We start from the raw sequence: 21,922 nt of genomic DNA on the forward strand, positions 1-21,922 counted from the left end.
TGTATATGAAAACAGAAAGTTGTTCAGAAAAGGTATTGTTACTTGGATCTTTTTAAAAAGAATAGATATTATCCATAATTGTGTCTGGGAATGATTACAGATTATTTGATTTTTGTCACATATATAATTTCAGCTCTTTCTGTAGTAAACATGGATTCTTTTGTCCCACAAATGAACAAATACTTCACTTGGGTCTAGATATCCAGAGAGATGACTTGACAATAAAAACTTACCTTTACATTTTCATGAATAGACTGAAGTTGTGCGGCTAAAGCTACAAATGTTTGATAAATTTTCTGCATAGCCATTGACAAATCTACAAGAGAAAAGTATATTATTACACAAGCATATATATTAACACAATCAACATTGTTTTCTATTATTTGAGTCCAATTTTTGGTACAGTTCATGTGTAGGAGAAAACTATACCAGTATTTCCACAGATAAGAAAAGATGGCAGAGTGAGCAGACTCAGAGAAGGATGTCTACATCAGGAATCTGGGGGAGGGAGGAGTTCCTAAGATTTCTGCCTTTGTTAGCACAGTAACAATTCACAATAAAACATTTAAAATTCAAAGGCAATAAAGATCTTAACAAAGACTTTTAAGGAAATTTTCTTCTGGCAGCTAAGCCAATTACTAGTAGTTATTTAGAATATCTACTATATAACAATGGCTTACCCTCTCCTACCTAAAAGAATACACAGCGTTCTCAAAAAAGATTACCATAGAATGCATGTTACCTTGAGGAGCTATATGTGAATTATTTGCTTGAGTAGCAAGGTGGTTTTCTAGTTCTTCAATCTGCTGTCTGTACTGCTGAAGCTGTACCTCAAACTGCTGAACCAAGATTCTGAAATAGCTACATAAAAACATAAAGTCAGATGAAAGTTTTAAGATATTATTTTCTTTATGTTCAAAATACCAAATAAATAAATAAATAAATAAATAAACATAGGCCTCCATTTAAGTAGGGCCTTTGAGTTAGTCTGATGACTTAATGTATCTTTTAGTGGTGCAGGCATTATTAAAAAAAAAACTCAGACTTAATAAGTTATCAAGGTATCAAAAATAGATGTATATCCTTACTCCAACCATGAAAATATCCCAATTAAGAGATAATCTGGAAAGTAACTTAAAACTCTTCAAAAGTATCCTGGTCATCACAGACAAAGAAAGACTGAGTAACTGCTACAGATGGAAGAGATTAAGTAGCCGTAACAACTAAATGCAATGTGAACTGGATCCTAGAGTAGAAAAATTACATTAGTGAAAAATAGATTCCTAGAACCAAAAAAAAATCACATTAATGAAAAACTCATTAAAATTCAAGTTAGTCATGTAGTTTGGTTAATTATTTATACCAATGTTAATTTCCTATTCTTGATAATTATGATTATGCAATATGTTAACATTAAAAGGAACAGAGTAAGAAAAAAAAAGAAAATTCTTTTTTATTACCATTTTTGCCAGTTTTGTGCTAAGTTTCAAGTAACTTTAAAATAAGTTCTTAAAAAGTTCAATTGTTAACCAGAATTTATAACCAAATACAGTTCTTATATTTATAATCTGAAATACCATTTATAACCTGAAAACACTATAGTGTGCTATAATTAGCACATGTAATTACTACTGTTCTGATCAATTTAATTAGGGAATGCTAGAAAGATAAAAAGGGACCTTGAATAGCATGCAAAGCAGCCTGAACATTATTCTACGTGAAATGGGGAACTGTGAAAGCTTTTTGCAATGTAATATGATATGATTTAACCCATTTCAAAACTACCTCTGATGGTAGGACAATAAAAAGACACAAGGATAAAATACTGGAAAAAGTTCAGCAAGGAAGTACATTCTATGCTAATCTAAATAACAGGAATATCATTGTCACTGTTAATTTCTTGATTTTGATAATATACTTATGTTTAAGAAACACATACTGAAGTACTTAGGCATAAAGGTATCATGTCTGCAAGTAACTCAAGCTGTTTATGGAAAAATGTACATATGCATATAGAGAGTAAGGAACAAAAATAGTAAAACTGTTAACATGTAGAATATTTAGATAAAAGACACATGCACATTCTTTTGTTTTACTCTTGAAACTTTTCTGTCAAGTCTGAAATCATATCATAAAAAAAAGTTAAAAGAAAAAAAAAAATTTGACCAGGAGCCAAACAGACCTCTACCACCCAGAAGCATAGGACTTTACCTCTTCAGGCCTGAGGCTCCTCATCTCTAAGATGGGAGCAGTACCAGCTGTATAGGTTTTGTGGGAAATGAGATAAAATAGCACATGCTAAGCACACTGCTTGGCATATGGTGAGCATTTGATAAATATTAGCTATTATTATCTCTAGCAACACAAAAGGATAAACAAGGTAAGATATACATCACATGATATGTACGGTTACTACATGAATATAAGCTGAGTGATGAGATTATAGGTGGATTTTTTTAAATTTTAAGTTTACTTATCTACATTTTATAATTTTTCTTCCTAAATATTTATTGCCTATGTAAATAAAAGCTATGCAAATAAGTAAAAGAGTTGAACTGCATTTGGTATGCACTATTTCAAACAGGGACTATCATAAAATTATTTTTAAATGAAAAGTACTAATGGGTAAAACAAATTTCTACTAAAAAAAAAAAAAAATTAGAATATACCCCACAGGTAGCATGTAAATGAAGAGTAATGGCATAATAGTTAAAAGCTCAGTTCTTAAGCCTTCACTTACCCTTCAATAAAATGCAGATAATAAACTACCTTCTTAGGGTTATCAGGAGAATTAAATGAAAAAATCCATGTAAAGTGCCTATTAACCCAGGCCTGCTACTAGTAAACTGAAATTCTTGGCCTGTATGTTGTTTTTACAGTTCTGCTTTTGTAAAGTGAGAAAAATTTATTTTAAAAATTCTAGTAACTTACTCAGCAGGAGCTGCATTTTCATGTTGGAGTCCAGGTGGGGTTTTCTGGGTTCTTAAAGCTATTTCAGCATTCTTCAACTCCTAATATACAAGAGGTTTAAAAAACACAAAAGGCCCGTTAAAAGACTAAAATACCAACTATCTCTGGTGTGAAACTTCAAACAATGTCATTCTTGGAGGTTCGTGCTGTGAGAACACAGTATGAATAAAGCTGATTTACAAGTGCTAAAACCTCTTTCCAAAGACAAACTACACTTTTAACAAACCTTATGATAAAGGTATAATGAACTGCTGATCTATTTATTGCAAAAACTATGAATTTCTGTAGGTCTCATGAAGTTAATTTATCCACAGTAAAAGACTACACTACTATGTAAAAACCTTTAATATAAATGTAGAAAACATTACTGTAGAAAAGCATGGTAATAGTAGAATGTTGAGGCTATGACAATAGCAGTTAACATTCTGGGGACTTAGTATGTACCAAGCACTACACTGAAGGCTTTACTTTATATCATCATGGTTAATCGTCAATAATAACCCTATAATGTACATAATATTTCCCTACTTACAAATGAAAAAAAGTTACAGACATTAAGTAATTTGCCCAAAGCCACATAGCTCAAAGACCTGAGAATTGAACATAGGCAGCGCCGTATTTTTAAAGCTTATAGACTCAACCAATCTTACATCGCCTTTGACTGTTCCTCAATGCCATTTCTATTTTCTAGTCAATTGTCTTCCAAGGCTGATAGTCTGTTTGAGTCCTTATGTTTCACATTCCTATCATTTCACCGCTTTTTAAACTTCTAGTTAAGTTTCCCTTACTAAAAACAAGTATTTTACCTTAACCATCATGTTCCTTGCAGCAACCTCTTGCTTTCATTTTATTGCCAAACTATTAGGTCTCTAACTGTTCTTTCCATCTCCTTTTCATTCTTGAGTTCAAATTTGTACTCTCTCTGACTCCAGTACAAATGCCCTGGAGAGGTCTGCGCTATTTGAAATCTGACCCCTGCCTATTTCTCTAAGCACTGACTCTTACCAGGCCCAGATTCATGGTCAGTGTCTTAATAGTGAACTGTTTGTACATCCTCAACCATGTCTATTTCATGCCCCTATGCCTTCCTTCCTGCCAGCCTGGGGAACACCTAAGTATGTTTCAAGAAAAACCACAAAGATATCTGACTCTGGACAGATGAAAAAAGTGCCCACTTAAGTCCTTTGTGCCTATCACACTTTGTATTTAACTTACTCTCCCTAGAATACTGTATTTTGATCCCAAAGGCCTGTTGAAGTGTTCTGTATATAACAGATACTTAAAAATGCTCACTGAATGAATGGCCCTGGCTGGTGTGGCCCAGTGGATTGAGCGCCAGACTGTAAAATGAAAGGTCACCAGTTCGATTCCTAGTCAGGAAACATGCCTGGGTTGCAGGCCAGGTCCCCAGTTGGAGTCCTGGTGCGAGAGGCAACCAATTGATGTATCTCGTACACATTGATGTTTCTCTCTTTCTCCCTCTCCTTCTTTCTAAAACTAAACAAAATCTTTTTTTAAAAAAGTTCACTGAATGCATGAACTCAGCAATGACTTCAACAAACCACTTGGCACCCACACTACACTCCCAAAAACTTTAACCACCCTACCTAAACTCTTGAGTTTTATACCCCCCAAAATGATGTATATAAAAGATTTTGCTACCATAAGGTTCTGCTCTACACAATCACAACACTGCTCCTCACCTCAGGACTGCTTAGATTTCCCAGAAAAGCTTTCTCTGAAAAAAAAAAAAGGCTTTGGTTTAAATAAGATTGATAACTACTGCACTAGTGGAGCCAGAACATTTTTTTTTTTCAAATGGTAATTCACTAGGCTGCGTATAGAACACCAATTCCTATATACAGGAAACAAAAATAATCTTAGATCAAAAGTTCTTTGACATCTCATATAAAATTTTCTACGCTCAACTCAAATGATTTTTTTTCCTTAAGTAAACTTTGACTCATATCTTCTTCGTTTGCTGCCTTTATACTCTACCCAACCTTTTATAATTTCATTCAACTCACTAGATTTTTAGTACCTTTGGAGTTGTCTTTTTATCTCTAAAATGCTACTAGCAAGTATGGTAACAGGTAGCATAAACTGTTAAAAGTTACAATGGATCCCATTGTAGCATTCATTTCTCCTCCTCCTCTTTTGTTTTACATGTATTTTATTGATAATGCTATTACAGTTGTCCCATTTTTTCCTTTTTATTCTGCTCTGCCCTGCACCCTCTCCCACCAGCATCCCCACCCTTAGTTCATGTCCACGGTTGTACATATAAGTTCTCTGGCTTCTCTGTCTCCTCTACTATTCTTAACCTCCCCCTGTCTATTTTGTACCTACCCTTTCTGCTTCTTACTCCTTCTACCTTTTCCCTCATTCTCCTCCTTCCCCTCCAGCTGATAACCCTCCATGTGATCTCCTATTTCTGTGAATCTGTTCCTCTTCTAGTTGTTTGCTTAGTTTTTGTTTTTCTTTTTAGGTTCAGTTGTTGATAGTTGTGAGTTTGTTCTCATTCTACTGTTCATATTTTTGATTGTCTTCTTCTTCTTAGATAAGTCTCTTTAACATTTCATGTAATAAGGGCTTGGTGATGTTGTACTCCTTTAACTTGACCTTATCTGGGAAGCACTTTATCTGCCCTTCCATTCTAAATAATAGCTTTGCTGGATAGAGCACTCTTGGATGTAGGCCCTTGCCTTTCATGACTTGGAACACTTCTTGCCAGCCCCTTCTTGCCTGCAAGGTTTCTTTTGAGAAATCAGCTGACAGTCTTATGGGAACTCCTTTGTAGGTAACTGTCTCCTTTTCTCTTGCTGCTTTTCAGATTCTCTCCTTATCTATAATCTTGGGTAATGTAATGATGATGTGCCTGGGTGTGTGCTTCCTTGGGTCCAACTTCTTTGGGACTCTCTGAGCTCCCTGGACTTCCTGATTTTCTATTTCCTTTGCCAGATTAGGGAAGCTCTCCTTCATTATTTGTTCAAATTAGTTTTCAATTTCTCGGTCTTCCTCTTCTCCTTCTGGCACCCCTATGATTTGGATGTTGGAACATTTAAAGTTGTCCTGGAGGTTCCTAAGCCTCTCTTCATTGTTTTTGAATTCTTGTTTTCTTCATTCTGTTCTGGTCGAATGTTTATTTCTACCTTCTGCTCCAAACTGTTGACTTGAGTCCCGGTTTCCTTCCCTTCACTGTTGGTTCCCTGTACATTTTCCTTTATTTCACTTTTCATAGTCTTCACTTTTTCCTCTGTTTTCTGACCAGACTCATTGATTTCTGTGAGCATCCTGATTATCAGTGTTTTGAACTCTGCCTCTGACAGGCTGGCTGTCTCTTCATCCCTTAGCCTGATAGACTGGCTATCTCTTCATCACTTAGCTGTATTTTTTGTGGAGCTTTGACGTGTTCTTTCATTTGGGGCATATTTTTTTGTCTCAGCATACCTGTTATGTAGTATGGGGTAGAGCCTTAGGTGTTCTCTAGGGCAGGGCAGCCCGTGTAGCTGGGTTGTGGTGCTGTATGTGGGGGAGGGGTCTGAGAGGGAACAATGCCCCTTGCTAGGCTCTTGGCTGGCATTCAGTCACTTCCTCCTTTACCCACACGTGCGTTGGGTCCTCCTGGTGCTGATTCCCGGGTGGGTGGGTCTGTGTACGTTCTAGGACCCTGTGTGTCTCTGCAACGAACTCTGCTGTGAGACTAGGAATTTCTCCCACTGCCTCAACCCCAAAGGTTTTTATAGCCAGAGGTTTGGAGGCTTTATTTCCCCGCACTGGAACCCTGGGTTGCAGACTTTCTCGCTCCCCAGTTGTTCCAACTGGTTTATCCTAATGCAAATGTGGGACCGCCCAGTTGCCACCTTGCCTGCCTGGTCCTCTAGCCACCACCTTGCCACGTGTCCTCTCTGCCCTTCTGACCAGTCTGAATGTTTCTTCTTTGGCTCCTTGGTTGTAAGCCTTCCATACAATTTAGTTTTCTGGCAGTTCTGGTTGTTTTTTAAATTTGTTGTGTTTTTTCTTTTGGTTTGCAAGGAAACAAAGTGTATCTACCTACAACTCTATCTTGGCTGGAAGTCCCATTTCTCTTTTTAAGTTTGCCTTCTCTCTTACTTTGCTAATGACCTTTTCCATATAATTTCATGTAATGTTTAATGAGAGTCTAAACATTCTCTAGTCTAAATTAGTAACTAACATTTTCCTTCTAGCACGTACATACTTGATGATACAAAAAGGAAGAATAAGTGGGAGTACTTTTCATAGTTAACCAAAGAATTTGTAGTAGGAAACCTAAAAGCAGAATGTAAAACCTTTGAATCCTCTTTAAACATCATAGTTTAGAATATCTATTTTAGTAACACATTTTATTAAAAACATCAAGTATTTTCCAATAGTTGACTTAAAGTCACATAAGCTGGTACAAAGTTCTAGTTATAAAATAGGTCCTGGAGATGTACTGGACAACACAGTGACTATAGTTGCTAACATGATACTTTCTACCCTAAAGTTGCTAAGAAAATAGATCTTAAAAGTTCTCATTACAAGGTAAAAAAAAATTTTTTACTACTTATGATGATGGATGTTAACTGCAATATATATGAATGTTGAATCATTACAACATACACCTCAAAATATGTTTTATGTCAATTATATTTGAATTTAAAAAGACATGCACTTTAAAATTTTTTCTTAAAATATAGGATCCAGCAGAAATAACACCTGCTTGAGTGTGGTTGTTAAGGTAATAATATGGGTATAATTATTTATAGTTTTAATTCAAACATTTCACCTAAAATGTCATATGGTATGCTTAAGTGTCATATTATGTTACAGAATTACATGCTTATGATTTTGTAATAAAAGATTTTTTTTTAAAAGTAGTGTTATTTGTGCCGGACCCTGTATTATCACTTCATTTATGAAGAACATAGCCCTCTGATAAGCCCACATTTAAAAAGATCTACATTATTATATCTTTTATATACAGGTGTGGGCAAAGCTAGTGTACTTATAATACAAATAAATAATGCAATTATTAATAAATAATAATCCAAGAATAAACTCTGTGTTTCTTGTATTGACAACTGTAAGCCTACTTTTGCCCACCCCTGTATATTATGTATATTATACGATAGGGACAAAAAGCAAGTAGACATGAGTGACAGAAGATACTAGCATCAAATCATTTTTATAACTGGTAACTAAGACCTAAGACTAACAAGTCATCAGTAGAATTTAATATCTATAAAGCACATAATTTTTATTTAATAACTGGCAGATTACAAAGACATCTTTTTCTGTCTAGCTGCTTTCTCCCTGTATAACAATTATGCTGGCAGGCACTTTTATGAAACAGAGTAGTTAGTAGAATAAGCTCTAGAGTCAGATTACCAGGGTCTGAATCCACGCTCTCCCACTTATCAACAAAGCTCTCTCCCTGTTTTCTTATTTATAAAACGGAGTTAGTAATAGTAGCTACTACACAGGGGTATAGTGAAAACCCCACTTTAGGGTTAGTGTATATAAACTGCTTAGAACACTGCCTCATCCATCGTAAACACCAGATAAATGCTTGTAACTATTACTAAACCAATTTAAAAGTATATGAGCTTTGTGGTTTTCCTATAGTGTGTATATATATATATATATATATATATATCAAACTTTGTAATATAAAAAAGATGCATTTCCATTTGAAAAACACATTCACACACACACACCCTTTGATAAAATGGCTTTAAATTAATTTACCTGAGCAGTTTCTATTTTCAATTTGTCAATATTGAAAGTATTTCTTTGTAATCCACTGGCAGCCAATGACAGAAGCTGCTTTAGAGCTTTAATATCTTCTTGTACTTTCAGCATTGCTTTTGAAGACATTCTACTAATTTCTTCTTGGACCTGTTTTTGTTCCTTCACAAATTTCCTTAAAAAAAATAAAACTGGGGTTTTAAAAAAAAATACACTTTGGTTTCCTACAGGGAAAAAAAAGCACAATAGTTTGTACTTTTTACAACAGGTTGGTCAGAGTTCAAGTGTTTTAAGAAGGAAAAACTAAAAACTCACCTACAGTTCACATGCTTCTGCATAATACGATAGTTACAGAATTTTATTTCCTGTTGTCCTGCTTTCACTCTAATTTCTAAAATCATTAAATTTTAATCCAAGTTAAAATGCTTGGGAGGAAGAGATGTTCCCCCTAAAATATATTCTTACATTTAATTATGATTTATCTAATTACACTTGACACACTTACTGGAGATTTTCAACATCCTGGCAGATGACAGGAGGTAGATTTTCATCCTTCAGTGCTTTACTATCCCTAAGAAAAATGCCACAGATGTATTAAAACCATTGAGATTATAAAAAAGTGACAGCTGAGTTTTACTAGAATATGTGTTATGATACAAAAAATCTAAGCAAATATTCCCCATTTATAGCTTTCTTAGATGATTTCAAAGTTCTTTATAAAGAACAATAAATTTCAACTAACAATTCATTTGATGTGGAGATTCCTTTTCTAAGATGACTGGCATGTACATAAATGCATTTGACTAAAGTTTACAGAAAAAAAAAAAAGAAAGAAAATACTACAGGTTGCATGAGATATTGAACTAAGTAGCTCCTGAATCAAAAATCTATGATTTACACTTTATTCAGTTCAAAAACATGAAAGCATTCGTTAAAGAAAGTCTACAAAACTTCTCATAATGAGATGATCACAGTATTTTACTTTATTATTTTGTAACTTCAGTATGTTCTTCAACAAAGTAGACCTAGGGAATCAAAAATATTTAACGAAGGCAGGAATAAGTGAAATTTGGCAGGCTGTAATGGAATCACGAGTTAAGACTTGAATTGCAGACCCGCTACATACTTCCTATAATCCCAGGCAAATCTCAGTCTCTCTCAGCTTCCTCATTTATGTACCAGGACTAAAATATACACAAGATATTTGGGAAGAGTGAACTTGAACACTTATTTACAAATGCTTTTTTAACATAATACAAATTATGTGAGAAAATATAGTAATAATCTTCAAACATATATAGGACATATATGGAGGCTATTATTCCTCTTCATCCTCAAAAAATAAAATAGTCCTGTCAGAGTAATTTGTATATATAAAAAAGGTACATGCACACACATGTATTATTTTCATTTATATATATAAAAGGTGCTCCAAGAGTAAAGTTCCATGAATTGTTCAATATTTAATAAGTTAAAAAAATACATACATATATTTGTATTTATTTGTATTACATGGGGAAAAGCCAATCACTTCCTAGAAAGAATTGTTATAAATTTTCTTAATGATTAAAGATTTGACCTTTTAAAATCTTTCTATAGCATGTTTATTACTTTATTTTTGACAAAGACTGGTTAAAAATAGTTTTCTTCTAAATGCCTACATGGTTCCATGTACTTCCAACCACATCATTTACCTACAATTTAATAAATTAAACTCATTAATTAGAAGATTTTAAAAGTTAAATTATAAACTTACTCTGGTCTTGTTCCTGCTTTATCACCTAGAAAATTCAAGAAGTCTTGTGTAAAATTAGGTAATTTAACAATGTACTGCAAATACAAATTTTAACTTAATGGAAACTAAGGTATAAATAGAAATTTACGCATTTCTTAGACTGCCCCTTAAACACCATGACTTATCACAAACTCCAAACATAGCTAGTTATGGAGACACATTTATGTATATATAAACAGTTATGCAGCTGATTTGCATCTACTTCTTTCAAGGACAAGAATCTTCCTTAATAAGTCAGAGAGAGAATAACAAAGACCATATGATTTCATTTATATGTGGAAGCTAAAAGAAACAAAATAGAAATAGACTTATAAATACAGAAACTAGACTGAGAGCAGTCAAAGGGGTGGGAAAAGAGCAGCTGGGTGAAAAAAGGTGAAGGGATTAAGCAATACAATTTGGTAGTTACAGAATAGTCACAGAGATGTAGATTAGCATAGAGAAGAAGATAATCAATAATACTGTGATAACTACTGATAACTGTGTATGAGGCTAGGAGAGTACTTGAAGTATCAGGGGACCACTTTGTAAAGTACATTAATTTTCTAACCACTCTGCGGTACATCTGAAACTAATACAGAATAATACTGAATGAAAACTGTAATTGAAAAACTTTTAAAAATAAATTTTAAAAAATCTTTTTTTTAACTATCTTCCATGAAAAATATGCCTACTTGGCAGTTTAACTCCTAAGAGTTTTGCTTAATACTTTTTGAGGCTCAATCAGTATGGAATAGTATAAAATACATCAGATTACCTGAACTTCTCTCACTATTTACCAAAGCAGCAAATTTTTTTAAATGAAGAATTTTTTTGTGTGTTTGGAGACCAATCAAAAGCTGTTAGTAATAACACCTATTTCATTAATAGTATACATCTAAAAATAGAAAAAAAAGTAATAAAGTGCTCCTTCAGCAAAATGTTGCAGTGACCTGTTTATTTAAGAAAGTATAGAAAATAGAGAAACCCACAAAACTTCATCCCACAGAGAATCTCAATGGTTCCATCCAGTCTTTTTCTTACACATACATTTTTTTTTAAGCAATCAGGATCACTATGCTATTTTTAACGTATTTTCTCAGCATGTTGTGAATATTTCCTATCAATTAAAAGGACTTTTAAAAGACCACATAGTGCATAGATGATATAGCTGCATTATAACCTTTATTTATGTCCAACCCTTTTCTTAGCATACCAGCATTTACTATAGGAAAGGATACTGCTTCAGTGAATGTCTGTATCTACAAATACAATACTTGTGCACTACTTGATTTGTATTCCAAGAGGAATTTATAGGTCAAAGAATATGCGAGGGAAGGCCTTTGACATACCAAACTGATCATTGAAAACAATGGTCCCAACTTACCTTCCCATCTACTAGGAATAAGAGTACCTTTCCTACCACACTCTCAACAACAATGAACACATCAAAGCTAGTATGTAGGTAAAAATGCTACTTCATTTACAATCTTAATTCATAATCCTGATAGTACTAAGTAAAACATTTCAAATGTTAATTAGACAAATACATTTCTCCTTTAGTGATCTGTTTATGCTATCTGTACCTTGTTGAGGTATTTCTGTTACTGACTTGAAAAAGCTATTTCAACATTAAGCAAATTAATTGTCTCATATGTATTATATTTATTGTGTCTATTTCTAAAACTACATCCTTATAATTTTAAGATATATCTTGGCTTAACAGATGTTAAAACGTGAAAAAAGCAGCGTCTAGAAATCAAGTATTTAACTTTAAATTCATCATTTACTTTTTATCTTTGTACACAGAATTTCTTTTTGTTTACCTCTTTAATTCAACTTTATTTTTCCATATTCTTTATTTCATTGATTCTAAGATTTTTTTTTTTCTTTCTTGGTTGATTTGGCACCCATGTTCTATAAACAGTATCTCAGATTTGATGAGACACAATAAGATAGGGTTGGGATTTAATTTCATTTTCTTCCAAAAAGTTCAACATTTTTCTTGACTATTACTTTGCTATTTATTTGATATTCCATTTTATTTTATACTTTATAAAAATTAATACACACACAAACATGCATATAATAAAACTTGAGCCTGTTTCTAGACTAGTGTGGACTCCTGATAAGCCTACTTAGCTTGCCTCAGTCATACCCATGGACTACTATAAAGGCTTCCTAACAGTTCTCCACATTTACTCTTGGCTTCCTGAACATTATTCTCCAGTCAGAGTGCTCTTAAAATACAAATCTCATCACGTTACATTATCCTCATCAAAAACCCTTTAGATCTTAACTGTCCTCAGTGTAATCACAAAACTCTTTAATGTGGTATTCAAAGCCCTTCTCAATCTCTGGAATTTAAATCTTTCTGTTCTGCAGCTGCACTGGCCTTCCAGCAGTTCTTCAAAACAGCTAATATCATTCTCATCTCTAGGCCTTGTTCTGCTGCCCCCTCTTCAGGGAATGCTGTTCCCTACCACTCTTCATCTGATTAAATCCCACTGATACTAAAGGTACACACTAGTATAGCTACTAAAAAACAATCTTTTAGATCTAAAAAAGATCCTCTGACTCCCTTAACACATATAGCAGCAGATTAGAGAGAACTGGAATGTGGTACATGTGGTCATATGCATTTATTCGTGTTCCTTCTGCTCAGTTCTAGCTAAGGTATAATATATATGAGAATAGGACTGGGGCAGGAGAGGAGGGATTAACTCCTTACATTTTTCTCTTTCCTTTGCTTCAATCTGCTCCTTCACATAGATCCGAAAAGCAATTACAATGAAGAGACAAATAGTCTCATGCTTAAATAAAAGTAGTTGGAGGGTATCAGGCTGCTCAAACTGAGTAAAAATAATAAAATAATAATAATAATAATAATAATAAGCTGCTAGAACAGCTAAGGCTATTTTTCTAACAGTGGAGTTGCCATAAAGAATACCACATAAAGCCCTGGCTGGTATGGCTCAGTGGGCTGAGCAGCCAGCCTGCAAACCAAAGGGTCACCGGTTTGTGGACCAGTCCCCAGTGGGGGGTGCACGGGAGAGGCAACCACACATTGATGGGTTTCCCTCCCTCTCTTTCTCCTTTCCTTCCTCTCTCTCTAAAAATAAATAAATAAAATCTTTTAAAAAATACATAAAAACAAGAGATAGGACTCTATGTTTATAAATTAGTAAATTTTCATTCAAAGACAAATAAACCCAACTTCTGTTAAGTTTAAAAGAATTTGACTCCTAGCCAAGATGGAGGTATAGGTAGACACACTGTGCCTCCTTGCACAACCAAAAGAAGGACAACAAGAATTTAAAAACAAAAAACAACCAGAACTGACAGAAAATCAAACTGCATGGAAGTCCAACAACCAAGGAGATAAAGAAGAAACCTTCAACCAGACCGGTAGGAGAGGCAGAGACAGGCAGCCGGGCACAGAGGACTCACGGCAAGGTGGTGGCTGGAGGACCCAGCAAGGTGGCACATTGTGGAGCAGAGTGGGCAAAGCTGCAGCTGGCCGGCAAGGCAGTAGCAGGTGGACCAGGCAACAGACCAGGCAAACCAGAGTTCCAGCGCAGGGAAATAAAGCCTCAAATCACTGATTTAAAACATCTGTGGGGATTGAGGCAGCAGTGGGAGAAACTCCTAGCCTCACAGGAGAGTTTGTTGGAGAGACCCACAGGGCCCTAGAACGTACACAAACCCACCTACTCGGGAAGCAGCACCAGAAAGGCCCAATGTGATTGTGGGTAGTGGAGGGAGTGACTGAAAACCAGCAGAGAGTGGAGCAAAGGTCATTGCTCCCTATCAGACCCCGCCCCCACATACAGTGCAGTGACCAGTGATAACCCGCCCTGGTGAAGACCTAAGGCTCCGCCCCTTTACGTAATAGGAGCATCAACACACACACACACACACACACACAAAGGCCCAAATGAAAGAACAGATCAAACTCCAGAAAAAACACAAACTAAGAGACGAAGAGATAGCCAACCTATCAGATGCACAGTTCAAAACACTGGTAATCAGGAAGCTCACAGAATTGGTTGAGTTTGGTCACAAATTAGATGAAAAAATGAAGGCTATGCTAAGTGGAACAAAGGAAAATATACAGGGAACCAATAGTGGTGGGAAGGAAACTAGAACTCCAATCAACAGTGAGGACCAGAAGGAAGAAAGAAACATCCAACCAGAGAAGAATGAAGCAACAAGAATTCAAAAAAATGAGGAGAGGCTTAGGAACCTCCAGGACATCTTGAAACATTCCAACATCCGAATTATAGGGGTACCAGAAGGAGAAGAGGAACAGCAAAAAATTGAAAACTTATTTGAACAAATAGTGAAGGAGAACTTTCCTAATCTGGCAAAGGAAACAGACTTCCAGGAAGTCCAGGAAGCTCAGAGAGTCCCAAAGAAGCTGGACCCAAGGAAGCACACACCCAGGCACATCATAATTACATGACCCAAGATTAAAGATAAGGAGAGAATCTGAAAAGCAGCAAGAGAAAAGGAGACAGTTACCTACAAAGGAGTTCCCATAAGACTGTCAGCTGATTTCTCAAAAGAAACCTTGCAGGCAAGAAGGGGCTGGCAAGAAGTATTCCAAGTCATGAAAGGCAAGGGCCTACATCCAAGATTGCTCTATCCAGCAAAGCTTTCATTTAGAATGGAAGGGCAGATAAAGTGCTTCTCAGATAAGATCAAGTTAAAGGAGTTCATCATCACCAAGCCCTTATTATGTGAAATGTTAAAGGGATTTATCTAAGAAAAAGAAGGTAAAAAATATGAACAGTAAAAATGACAGCAAACTCACAGTTATTAACAACCACACCTAAAACAAAAACAAAAGCAAAGCAAACAAGTAGAACAGGAACAGAACCACAGAAATGGAGATCACATGGAGGGTTATGAACAGGGGAGTGGAAGGGGGATAGGGAGGGAAAGGTACAGAGAATAAGTAGCATAAATGGTAGATAGAAAATAGACAGGGGGAGGGTAAGAATAGTATAGGAAATGTAGAAGCCAAAGAACTTATAAGTATGACCCATGGATATGAACTATAGGGGGGGAATGTGGGAGGGAGGGAGTGTGCAGGATGGAGTGGAGTGAGGGGGGGAAATGAGACAAACATAATAGCATAATCAATAAAATATATTTTTTAAAAAAGAAAAAAGTTTAAAAGAATTTTACTGACTTTTAACATACCAACATACCCTAGAACAAATAATATCTCATAATAAAACCCATGTCCAATTAAAAAATTTCTTATACAGATATATGGACACTGACTATTTTATACCATTCCCTCATTCTAAAGTTCTTCTGAGAGATTTAATGTAATATGTATGTATACCATCTAGAGTAAGACTTTCCACCAGAAGCAGAAAAGATGTTGTAAAACAACAACAAAAAATCATACACACTACCAACAACAATAAAACACTTTAAAACGAATTTGTCAAATTTTTAAAGAGAATACTCCTCATGACAAGAGCACAGTAAGAAGGGCATTTTCATACTCAGTGAGTAAATAATTCGGTAAAACCTTTCTGCAAAGTAATTTCACAACATACACAAAAATCTCCAAAATGTCCCTCTCTTTAACCCAATGATTCAATTTTTAGATATTCACCCTAAAGAGATAATCAAAAATGCCCTGGCTGGTGTGGTTCAGTAGATTAAGTGCTGACTTGCGAATCAAAGGGTCACTAGTTCAATTCCCAGTCAGGGCACATACTAGGGTTGCGGGCCAGGTCCCCACTGGGTGGTGCATGAGAGGCAACCACATATCAATGTTCTCTCCCCCTCTCTCTTACTTCCCCCTTCTCCAAAAATAAATAAATAAAATCTAAAAAATATATATAATAAAAAATATGAATAAAATTTCCAATAAAAGGAAACACTTAAACAGTGTTTACTATGTGTCTGCCTCTACTAAAGTTTTACAAATATTATGGTAATCCTCAAACTAACCCTACAAAGTAGGTAGTTAGTTTTCCCCACTTACAAATAAAAAAAACCCCTAAAGCACAGGGAGGATAAATAACTTGAATAAGGTCATAGAGCTTGTAAATAGTCAAGCCAGGATTTGAACCCAGGCAATTTAGCTCCAAAGTTGACACTCTTTAACCTACAATACTACCTTGACTCACACTTTAAAGATGCCCAATACAGTGATACTTCCCAGAGTAAAAGAACTAGAAACAAAAACTAACAACTGGATGATGGCTGCCTAAATTGATATAGTCATTCATTAAATTAATAGTAAGCAGCATTAAAATATTTTTAAAGAATTACTGACAATGATAAATACTTCTGAAATTCTACATGAGAAACAAGTTTCAAACAATGTATGTATCATGATCCCAAACAAAAAAACATATATTAATATGCACATTAAGATAGCTACATAAGACATAGGTACATACAAATCTAAATTTTCTACAAAAAATAAAATCTTAAATGCCTAACACAAAATTTATAAAATACAATGCATACAAACTGAAAAGTAAAATCTTTACTACTGAATATATAGCTAACAATCTTCCAGACATAGGAATTTACATGTCACAGGACTGTTAGAACATAAAATCTTAATAACATTACTTACTCTTTTTATCTGATGAGCTACTAAAATCTATACCGCCAAGACCTTCACTGCCTGCAGTTGAAGTAGCTGCTGTGGTTCCCAAAGTCAAACTTAAAGGATTCTGTCCAAGACCTATAAATAAACCAAACATCTATTTATAAAGTTCACTGAAAGTCTTTAGAGTGATTTCTTCTTCAGACTACAGCATTCAAATGCTTTTAAGTTGGATCCTAGATTTTCTGCATATGTAACTTAGGAAAATAATAAAAAACAGGCCTAGAACACACTCTGGACAGAGACTCATAGTCTTGCTTGAGTTCAACAGTAACTGTAGTTTGGAGGATATGAGTTTTATTAAAAGGATCAGAATATATCTGTTAATCTGGTATATGTGGACAATTATTTCTTGCTTGTAAACCTCTACAAAAGCAGTTTTAGTTTTTATGTTTTCAGGTGAATACATCTTGTCTTCCAATCATGATTTAGAATTACATACTTTTAAAATAAGCTAGTATTGAATTTATTAACTCAAAAGGTGAAATTAATGTATAATTTTACAACATATATATCTATCAAATCTTGTATATTTTAAAAATCTTACAATTTTGTCAATTATACCTCAGTAAAGCTGAGGGAAAATAAATATCTAATATGAATTTATAAGAGTCGAATATAATATAAAGCAAACAGTTTTACTATTAATTAAATTTAAAGAACTGATAATTGGAAGTCTTACCACTGAAACATCAAAATTTCATACTTCCAAGTTCTTCTCATATAACTTTTTTTAAAAAAGTAGACTTCATTTATTTAAATCCTACTTCACTGACAGAAGGGACTAAAGGGGCTAGACTACAGTAAGTTTTAAGTCATTAATATATGTGTGAATCAAGTGGCAAAATTTCAAAGATCTTGTGCTGATAAATCATGTACTGAAGTCTATACATTTCCAAACTGACACAACTCTGGGTTTTTTTTTTTAAAGACAAGATGCTATTTACTCTAAAAACAGAGAAAACAATTGGCTGTACTGATAAGAACATGGGATAACTGAATTTAAATCCTGGCAATGTACAAAAGAATGTAGCTAAATAAATAACTTACTAAGTTTTAAAAAATCAATGGCACCCTTAGGTTAATGTAACTAACCTAATAGTCAAATTAAGCATTGACTATTGTGTTAAGAGCCTAAGAAAAATCAGAATAAACCTATAAATGCAATAATAAAACACAAAAACAACACTCTACCTCCCCTATTTATTATTTTTGTGTCTTACTCTCATAGGAATCTTTGGGGAAAATGTTCAAATATTTATCCTGCAAAGAAATATATATTAGATTCATCTAGTGATTTGGTTATTGGAAGACATCTGAAATACCTACAAAGTAATACAATAATGACAAAGTATTTGAAAGATCAATGAAATTTAAATATTACAAATTCCTACAGGTTACCTTGACCTTTTTTCCCCTTCCACTGACCTGGAATTACTCCATTAAATTTAGTATTAGAGGACACACACACACAAAAAGCTTTTACAGAGATTATCAAGTCATATTCCCTCACCTCTCCCACACAACCAAGAATTTGACACATATTACTCTGAAATAGCAATTTTAAATTATTTATCAAAAATTCTATGATTTCAACATGTATCAACTATTCCTAATATGTAAATGGTCATGCCTAGAATTACAGTTGGTATGATTATGGCAGAAATTGTTAAACAGAAATTCTTGATGTTACACTGATATGTGAGGTAATTATACCACTTCTTCAAATAAAAGGGAAGCTTTTCTCACTCCCACAGAGCTCCACTGGCTTTCCCATATTGGCATTAGCTATAGCCAATACTCAAAACATCTGCAGAATCCTTAACATGAGGCTAATCTCAAAATAAGCATGAAATGGGAAGTCAACCCAAAATATAAAATATTAATTCAGTAGTCTCTGCCAGGTGAATCAACACTTTAGTATTGCCTGACTATAAGAAAATCATTTAATATTGTATCTTACAACCTTGCTTTCAAAGCATGCTAATACCCTTTCCTGATGTCTATATAGAAGGCTATTCCTACGCACAAGGCTTAAAATGTCAAGATGCCTTACAATGTCTGTAGACACTAAATGATCCAAGACTATTCAACTGCTATTTATTACAAAGACAAATTTCTCGAAAAACTTTACTGACTTCTCAAACAGGTTCCTCTTCATTGCTTTATCTAGTCAGTCAATACTGAGAAACAGGAAAATTTATTTCTAAAATATGGCTAAGATGTCCAATTATGCGTGAAAAATGTTGTAATTGTTTTCATACTGAATGGAAAACATACAGGTTAAGAGACAAAGCAATCTGATGAAAATGACAAAATAAATTTAAAAATAAATATTTACTATTTCTGGAGAGTAAATACCATCAATTACCTGATGTTGCTGTGTTTGTACTCTGGAAAAGTGAACCTCCCAAACCAGCTAAGGCTCCGCCTAAAGAAAGGCCTGTTGATGCAGTCGTAGTTGTGGCTGATGTTCCACCCAAATTATTTAGACTAAATCCTGTGGATGCTATAAAAAGTGAGATTGTAAGCTTCAAAAGGAAACACTGTTTCTAGAACACCACAGAAAAGACAAAACAATTTATTAAAAAAAAACTGATGTCCATTATTAAATTGGCTCTTGGAAAAACTACTCAATAAAGATAAAATTATATATACTTATGAATAAAGAGAAAATCAGTGACAGAAAAAAGGACTTTGGGTAATAATACTGGGTTGGCCAAAAAGTTTATTTAGTTTTTTCAGTACAATGGCTCTAGTAGTGCTTAGTTGTCTTTAACTTCATTCAAAACAATTTTGTTAAATTGTATTGTGACAGCTGTCATATTAGCATGTATTTAAAAGAAAATCAAAATTGGTGAATTTTCGTGTAGTCATCTTAATATTGAAGATGGAAGAAAATATGCAACATTTTCAGTATAGTATGCTTTATTATTTCAAGAAATGTAAAAATGCAAAAAAAAAAAAAAAAAAAAAAAGACTTGTACAGTGTGTGAAGAAGGTGCTGTGACTGATCGAATGTATCAAAAGTGGTTTGCGAAGTTTCTTGGTACTTTGCTATGGGGCTGTCTTAGGCATTGGGAGATGTTTAGCAGCACCCCTGGTCTCTACTCACTAAAAGCCAATAGCAGGAGATGGCCGACATTCTCAAAATATCCAAATCAATACAGTTATTGGTGAAAATGAAAATTGTGTCTTTTATTTTACGGAAATTACTACATGGACTTTTTGGTCTACCCAATAGAATGGTTTCAGGTAACTAATTTCACACAATAATGAAGGGTTTTCAGCCCAGGCCACAAACTCCACCTTCAAATCTGAATGAGTTTAAGCCAGGCAAGGTTTGTGCAAACTCTTTATCCTCCCCTGTCACGAAATGTCCCTTAAAAACAAAGTGCATATTAATGTTTTTACATTTTATTTCTCTCATTCTCTCCCATGCTTTGCTCTCTGTAAATAGAGACCAATTTCCAAGATGATCTCTGCTGCTTTAATACAAAATGCTGATCTTTTTTTACAAATCAGTAACTTAATAGGTCAAAACTGCTGAAAGATATAAATAAAAAATTTCCCAAACTGAAATTATCTTTAATAAAGGTGGATACATATATACACTAACCAAATAAAATTAAATTTTAACCATAAAATGTGACTTTTTTCCATTCTGCCTCACCTGCTGGAGTTGATGTCAGAGCAGATGAAAGAGAAAGCCCACTAGCTGAGGTAGAAGTAATAGGCAGAGCAAATGGTGTGGCAGATGCTGCAGGTTTACTGAATCCTAAACTGAAACCTGTTGTAGATGCAGATGTAGTGGTTGGCGTTCCTGTTTTAAAAAGAAAAAAAATTCCTTATTTTACCATAACTGTATATGTATTATACCAGTCAATCAGGAGCCCTAAAACTTAGTGACCACACTTTTTGTAGACAGAACAAGGATGTACTTGTATATGTATGAGAGGAAAATGTAAGAGCTGGGACCAAATCATGGTGAATACTGAAAAGATTACCATGTGAGTTAAGAAAAGCAAAAGAAAATTCAATCAATATGATAATATTGAAATTCAATTTTAAGTCTATTGCTAGATTAACCTTCAACAGCATTTATCCTTCCTTTCCTTTATACTCTGCAGAAAAATGGCCCCTTCCCTCCAAGACTACTTAAATGACCATTCTCTTTTGCTTAAAATCCTCTTCCTTCTGGCTTCTGTGTTTGTCAGTGCCCAGCCCCTCACTGTACTGCTTCTTTCAGTCCACTTTTGTAGATCTCCTTCCCTGTTCACTTCTTAAATGATACTCCCTATGGTTCACTTCCTGCTCCCTTTCCTAAAAGATCTCACCCACTTTCAGAATTTCAGCTATTGGGTACATGGCTAAATCTACACCTATCTGAGTTAAATTGACTAGCTCTATTCGAATGTCCCTTTGGACCCCTACATCTCTCCCTATAAAAAATCTAAAACCCTGGGGTCAATTCAGTTGTTCAAAGCAGAAACCACAATCACCTCTGACATCCCTTCTCTGCATTGCATTCTATTATTAGTCACAAATCCTGTCAATTCTGCTTCAGAGATATCCCAGGAATACAAGCATCCTTAAAAACCTTCGTTTGGGCCATCTCTCTCTCTCTCAAGAACTATTACAATAGCCTCTTAATTTGTTTCTCTGTTTTCAGCCTCCTCTAGCCTATAATCTCTTCTTAGAAATGTGTTACTTTAAAAAAGAAAGAAAAAAAGAGACAACAACAAAATACCTTGGTGACTGATTCCCCCTGGCATTAGGTT

General features: G+C 34.5%; 1 protein-coding gene across 2 annotated transcripts in view; it reads right to left on the bottom strand.

Moving 5' to 3' along the window:
• NUP58 (nucleoporin 58) overlaps positions 1-21,922 on the bottom strand; it is a 66,202-nt gene that overhangs the window by 36,321 nt on the left and 7,959 nt on the right. For both annotated transcript variants that reach the window (XM_053920807.2, XM_024580778.3), the window contains exons 3-11: positions 20,815-20,964; positions 19,513-19,650; positions 17,109-17,219; positions 10,478-10,502; positions 9,227-9,292; positions 8,722-8,896; positions 2,932-3,011; positions 743-861; positions 234-316 (exon numbers count right to left, since the gene is read on the bottom strand). In XM_053920807.2, the coding sequence (XP_053776782.1) occupies positions 234-316; positions 743-861; positions 2,932-3,011; positions 8,722-8,896; positions 9,227-9,292; positions 10,478-10,502; positions 17,109-17,219; positions 19,513-19,650; positions 20,815-20,964 (947 nt within the window). The remainder of the gene's footprint in view (positions 1-233; positions 317-742; positions 862-2,931; positions 3,012-8,721; positions 8,897-9,226; positions 9,293-10,477; positions 10,503-17,108; positions 17,220-19,512; positions 19,651-20,814; positions 20,965-21,922) is intronic.

The sequence above is a fragment of the Desmodus rotundus genome, chromosome 3 (assembly GCF_022682495.2).
Source record: "Desmodus rotundus isolate HL8 chromosome 3, HLdesRot8A.1, whole genome shotgun sequence".
Taxonomy (NCBI): domain Eukaryota; kingdom Metazoa; phylum Chordata; class Mammalia; order Chiroptera; family Phyllostomidae; genus Desmodus; species Desmodus rotundus.